The sequence below is a fragment of the Brachyistius frenatus genome, unplaced genomic scaffold, assembly GCF_029030835.1.
Source record: "Brachyistius frenatus isolate BFR_SWC_R1_liver_20210118 unplaced genomic scaffold, ASM2903083v1 Contig_15, whole genome shotgun sequence".
Lineage (NCBI taxonomy): Eukaryota > Metazoa > Chordata > Actinopteri > Embiotocidae > Brachyistius > Brachyistius frenatus.
Window position 1 is genome coordinate 5,034,001 of NW_027210614.1, and position 6,000 is coordinate 5,040,000.

The 6,000-nt window shown below is 39.9% G+C and overlaps 1 protein-coding gene across 2 annotated transcripts in view; it reads left to right on the forward strand.

Moving 5' to 3' along the window:
* The window catches only part of galnt2 (UDP-N-acetyl-alpha-D-galactosamine:polypeptide N-acetylgalactosaminyltransferase 2), a 52,964-nt gene that overhangs the window by 28,538 nt on the left and 18,426 nt on the right, over nt 1-6,000 (forward strand). For both annotated transcript variants that reach the window (XM_069693725.1, XM_069693726.1), the window contains exon 2: nt 1,895-1,982. In XM_069693725.1, coding sequence (XP_069549826.1) covers nt 1,895-1,982 — 88 coding nt within the window. The remainder of the gene's footprint in view (nt 1-1,894; nt 1,983-6,000) is intronic.

Consider the following 6,000-nt stretch of genomic DNA (forward strand, 5'->3'; position numbering starts at 1 on the left):
GAGAACACAGAGATTTAATAAGCGAAGACGTTCCTTATGGCAGGCATAATGTCAATTCCTCAATCCTTTCCCAATCACTCAGAAAAAGTGAAGATATCCTTAAATCAGCTCAAAATGCAGAGACACAGGGTGTCGACTGTACAATGTCACCAAGAGGCTTAAAAAAAACAAAAAAAAAACAATGAAGCAAAAGTCCAGAGCCAATTGTAGCTTTATTTTACCTGAAAATGTGCCCTGTTTTCCCTCAGTCTGTCAAACTGTATCTCTGCAGGAAGAATCCTGCCAGCTTTAGTTTCCATCCTACACTCAGCATTACCATCTGACCACACACATACTCATCTGTGCTGAACACTTATATAGTTGTTGTGGGTAGTGGACAGTCTAATCTTATTCCAGTCACTGTAAAATGGGTGTAGTTCAAGAAAGAACAGACTGAAGGTCTGTCCTCAACAGATGAATTGAAAATCTGACTCAGAGGCAACAATCCCAGAAAACAACAGTTATTTTACAACTTGAAATCCAAAGACATAAAAAGCATTAAACTGAAAACACAGTGTGAAATTGCTTCTTTTTTTTTCTTTTTTTTTTTAAAAACCCTCCTCTCAGGTGTAGAAATTAACTAATAAATATTGTCTGTGCTTGCTGGTGATGACACACTGTCGTGGCTTGTCCCAAAAGAAAACAGATCAATCAAATATTTTGGAGAGGGTGAAGGTGAACTCCAGAGCAAATAACAATAGCAAAAGTTTTCTAGAGTCAAGGGCAGCCGTGTGGACAGGGGATGAGTGGTGCTAATTGCTGCGCCTCTCTGTGTTATTGATCCAGTGGTTTTTGACAGTAGCAAACGTGGACACAAGGTTAGCCGGCTCGGTCATCTGTCCATTTGTGTAAATGGTGAGTAAGGAATGTGACTGAGTTTCTCGGTAGAGATGCAATGATTGGATGGTATAATGAAAGAAGTGAAGAGGAGTGAGTGAATGAAATAATGGATGATTTAACCTGGTTGCAGACGTCTAAATCACTGCCCACACTGATTCAAATGGTGAATGAAGTGAAGCTAAATAGCTTTTCAGTCTGATTATCAGGCTATGCGGGACTAAGGTGAGGTGATGATAAAATAGGATGTAGCACATCTGGGAATTTATTAATTTAATTTGCTAAAGGAAAGCTTTTACTGTTGAAGACCTTGGGATGCTACATTCATGTGCGTTGGACATCGTGTCGTCTAAATGGACTCAGTGAGTGGGCTCATTCTGTTTCAGAAAAACTTTTATGAAACACTGAATTTGATCTCATCAGTCAAGTTATCTTGACCTGGTTTCTGATCTTGAGATACTAGCCCCACCAACCTATCCAATTTCTAAAGTTTGTTGTCTTTTTATGCTGCTCTTGTCTCTGCTGTTCTCTCACCCCAACTGGTCAGATGTGACTTGTAATAAGACTTGTTAAGCATCCTGGAAAGGTTTTTGTTGTTATTTGGTGATATCGAAATCAAATTTTATTAGATTTCACTAGATGTTCTCAAATATTAGTTTTCTCATTTAGGTTTGGAGTAAAATGCAGGTCAGACTGTATTTAGTCTGTTTAATTTAAACCAGCAAATAATGATTTGTGAGGTCACACATAGTTTCATATAGTCACATAGTTTTTCCTCTCACATTTCTCCCAACAATCTTCATTATACAAAAAAAAAAAAATGAATGAAAGTTAATTCTCTGTATTCTCTATTTTTAAGTAACTTAAAAATTGTGTGTATCTGCTGCTCTCATCTGCTCTGACTTCATACAATCAGCTGACTTGTTTTTTGGGCTGTTTGTATGCCAGCTCGTGTGTGTACGTTATGTGTGTGTCTGTGTGTGAGATACGTTTTAACTGACTGTCTTGTTGCTTTCAGGATGATTGGGGCTCCAGTGACATGTCCAGTCGGAGCAAAGTTCACAACTCTGACGACAAGGCTCACGGCCTGGAGACTCTACCACCAGGTAGGAAACTTCCCACCATCTGTCACACACCTCAACCTCTCTGGCCCCAATTAAATGACGAGATGATGACATTAGAAGAGTATTTCACCAATTCAGCACTGTGATGCTGTAACTTTGTCCACTTATGGTGGACAGTTTAAAAAAGAAATCTAAATCAGATCCCACAGATGTCCTCATTTCTATTTCACATATTGTCCTTCCGAGTGAAAACACGTGCCTACATTACTCACAATGCAACCTGTCTGTCTGTAGTTTGGTTGCAGATTAATGGCGTGTTATACTAGTAGCAGTTAATTTAGCCTCAAATGGAGATAAAGATTGAGCTACAGAGGTCTTATAAACTCACTTCTTTTAACTCTACACACGTTTGTTTATTCATTTTTTTTGCTATGAAAGTGACATCATTTGAGGCAAATTATCAGCTTGTACAGCTCCATCAACAGCTCTTCACAAATGTGAGCCTGTAAAATCAGTGGCGTTGCCCTTTTAATGTTTTAATGAATGGAGGCAGAGAGACACAGAACACCTTTTAATAATCGGAATGGCATAAATAAAATAATAGGTGTCCAAGTCACTCAGATCAGGAGAGAGTGATCATTGTTTGAACTGAATGCAAAGGCCCTACAAATACATCCCATCTGCAGAGCATGTGCATGGCAGACACTGCACACCACATTCATGTATCCACACGGTATTTCTCATCATGTTCCCACAACCAAAACCATTTCCTCTTCAAACTGTGGTAACACAGTGTCATGGTTTGGGTTTTATTACCAGTAGAACAAGGACATCTTTAACCTCCAGCACGTCTAAATAACCACAGAGAGAGAAGGCAATGCAACACAGCTGGCTGTATGATACAAAGTTAAAAAGGCTGGAGCAAATAATTTATCCAAAATAATTCAGGCTACCATTTTAATCTTCCCACAAAGCCAACTATGTGTCTCCACCCAGAAACATTGTGTCCAACAGCGTGGAAGAGATCCGAGAGGAGCGGGAGGACTAACTGAGCAGCGATTTCTAATTCAGTTCTCATTGTTAGTTTGGCTCAAAGCAGCTGCTGCCGCCGCCACCCCTCCCTCACAAGCCTGTGACCTGCGAACGCTGAACACACACTCCTCTTATCTGATCATGCAGTGGAAATGCAATCCAATTTGAATGCTTAAAAGTGAGGGAACATCAACTTCAGGGTGACTTTACACTCGTCGACAACAGCGTATCCCACATCACCCACAGCACGAACACACAGTTAAGAAAAAGAAGCAGGAGGAAATGTGGTCAGGATGTGAGAGGAGCGAGGAGATGGAGGGAAGAAGAGTAAACGATAAAAAAGATGAATGACAAAGTCATGAAAGAATGTGGAGATGAAGGAGAGAGGAGGAGTCTTGGAAGTGCTCAGGTTCATCAAAAGTGTGTGTTGCGGCTTAAAACCTCTGAAACAGTCTTGAAGAAACAAAAAGGGGGCTCTTCGTCAAAAAACTAAAATCTTAATTTGTAAAACATTTAAAGCATAGAAATGTACTGAGTAAACCTTATTATTGTGAGTATTTGAGAAACAGTTCTTACTGGATTGGTGCTTGTTTTATTTTTAAGGCTGTTTTAAAGTGTTGTGTCATCTTTATTCGGGGCAGGTTGACTGAGCACGCTAGCTGCTGCAAACTTACACTGAAAACATCCTGACTGCACCTGGACCGTACACTACATCTTACCAGACTTTACTGGACTTTTCCAGAACTTTCATCAGTATCTTAGCTCTTTATCAGTGATTGAAGTTTATAGATCATAATCTGTCTTCACTTGATTGAAATTCCATTCCTAAGTCTTGAGGTGATGAAGCCTGTCAGGGGTTGTTGAGTTTTCATTATCAGTTAATTAATCAGATAGTCATTTTTTTATTTTTAACAATCATCGTTTGGTCTATGAAATGTACACAAATACTGAACAAAATGTTGACAAAGCAAGGTGGCATCTGCCTACTTTCTGCTAGATGATATAAAACAAATCACGAACTGTGCGACACCTGTAATTTTGTTTTTCAGCAAAAAGGTGCTTAATAGAAGCTCTGCTGAATGCATTAGAGCACAAAATAAGCTTTTCCAAACAAAACTCTCCTCATCACCAAAAATAGCACCTTAATTATAATCAGCAAGTATCTTCAAACCCTTGTCTCCCTTTCAAAACAAAACACAAGAGTTTCACACAGCACGGTTGATTTGATTTTGTATTTCTGAACAAGAGTTAATGGCACAGATTGGTGCTCAGTACCCTGAGTGTAGGTAAAGGAATCAGGATTAGGAGAGAAAAGTCAAGGTGCATCCCTAAATATAACGCATCTGTTAAAGGTTTTTCAGGGAGTGAATTGAATATGACATGTTTGCACAGTCAGCGTCGGTGTTCTCTGAGCTGGTAGGCAGTGGGATCATGGTTGCGTACTGATGGAGGGAACCATGCTTTGCCATTCTTGCCAGTTTTCATCACTTGGAAACACAACAGCTTCGGGGAATTCCCAGAAAATGTTGAAACAAACAACAACAGCGACTCGGCAGCAGTTGGTTAAACAGCTCAGTGACAGAGGGAGACTGAAAACGGTTGAAAGCACTGTGATGGCCACCAACAGGCCGCAGCATTCACCAGCGCAGGGAGGGACAAAGGCAGCAAACCACCAGCTGAGACTAGACGGATGTACCCGTTAAAGGGGCCTCAGAGTGTCGGAAAAAATAAATGATTAATCCTAGTGAGTAAGTAGAAAGTTATTCTGCTTTGTGGTTCAGTGTCCAAAGAAAACAAGATTGAAAGATAGACTCCAATAAAGACTCTTAAAGACCGAGCTAAGGACTCGCAAAGAGAGTCTAAAACATTAATTTCACTCCATTAATGATTTGCTGCCACTAAACATAGATATCAGCAAGGACCTCACACACTCTGACACGGTGTCTCCAAGGCATTGTTATATAGTCACAAGCAGATCATTGCAAGCTTCAGCCAATTAACATGCTGTCAGAGTAGCACACACGCACACACACACACACACTGGCTCTCTCCTCCTCGTCAGACTCCATTTCTCTGTCAGTTTGTCTGTCTCTGCCTGTCATACACACACATTCTTCTATGGTGGGAGATACTGTAATCTCACACTGCCATATGCTTAACACAAATCATTAGCGTAGCAGCTGTACCCAGCTAATTAGCTGAATTATTATTCGTGTGTGTCTGTGTCTCAGTAGTCGGCGATAAACTGTGAAATTAAACATGACAACTTTCTCTGTTTAGTGTGCACTGATCTCAGTAATCTGGTCAAACAGACATGACGGGCACACACAGGGTGTGAAGGGTTGATTCTGTTTATTTTTACTGATTATATAAATCCTTTTCACCAAACGTATATTTCAGGCTGCAGCAAATTAGGAAAATGTACATGATTTAAAAAAAAAAAAAAATTCCAACTCGCTGCACTGCATAATAAATGTTTTTCTGCGTTTTCTAGCTTTGCCAAACTAGTCTCGCTATGCCTCCTGAATTCTGCCCTGCATATTTTGTCATACAAGCAGCATAAATTTCATGTCAGCTTTCCTCAGTGCTGTGTTGCTGCCTTGTCAAGCAGCAGTTTGAAGCAGTGAGGTTTCCTTCCTGTCAGTCGTGAAGGATTCTTGCATCAGCCAGGCGACTGCTGACATTTCACATTCCCACTGATGTATAATCCCATTCATTCAGCTTTTTTGAAGGTTTAAACATTTTCTTTTGTGGTGGCTTTTATTTTTGAATATGCTGTGTTTGTTTAACCAGAACGTCACAAAGAGAAAATATTTCTCATTAAAACCTGGATTTACAGTTCGTTCTCGTGGTTTAGAGTTTATTTGAACGCTTAAAGAAAATCTAAATTGTAAATGATTTTTTTTTTTTTTTTTAATCCTGTTTGCTTTTCATCCTTTGACCTGTCAGTTTGGGGGTTGACAGCAGAGTGCATTTTATGTTATAGTGCATCCCTCTATCCTCTGAAGATGTTTATTGGCCACGTGCT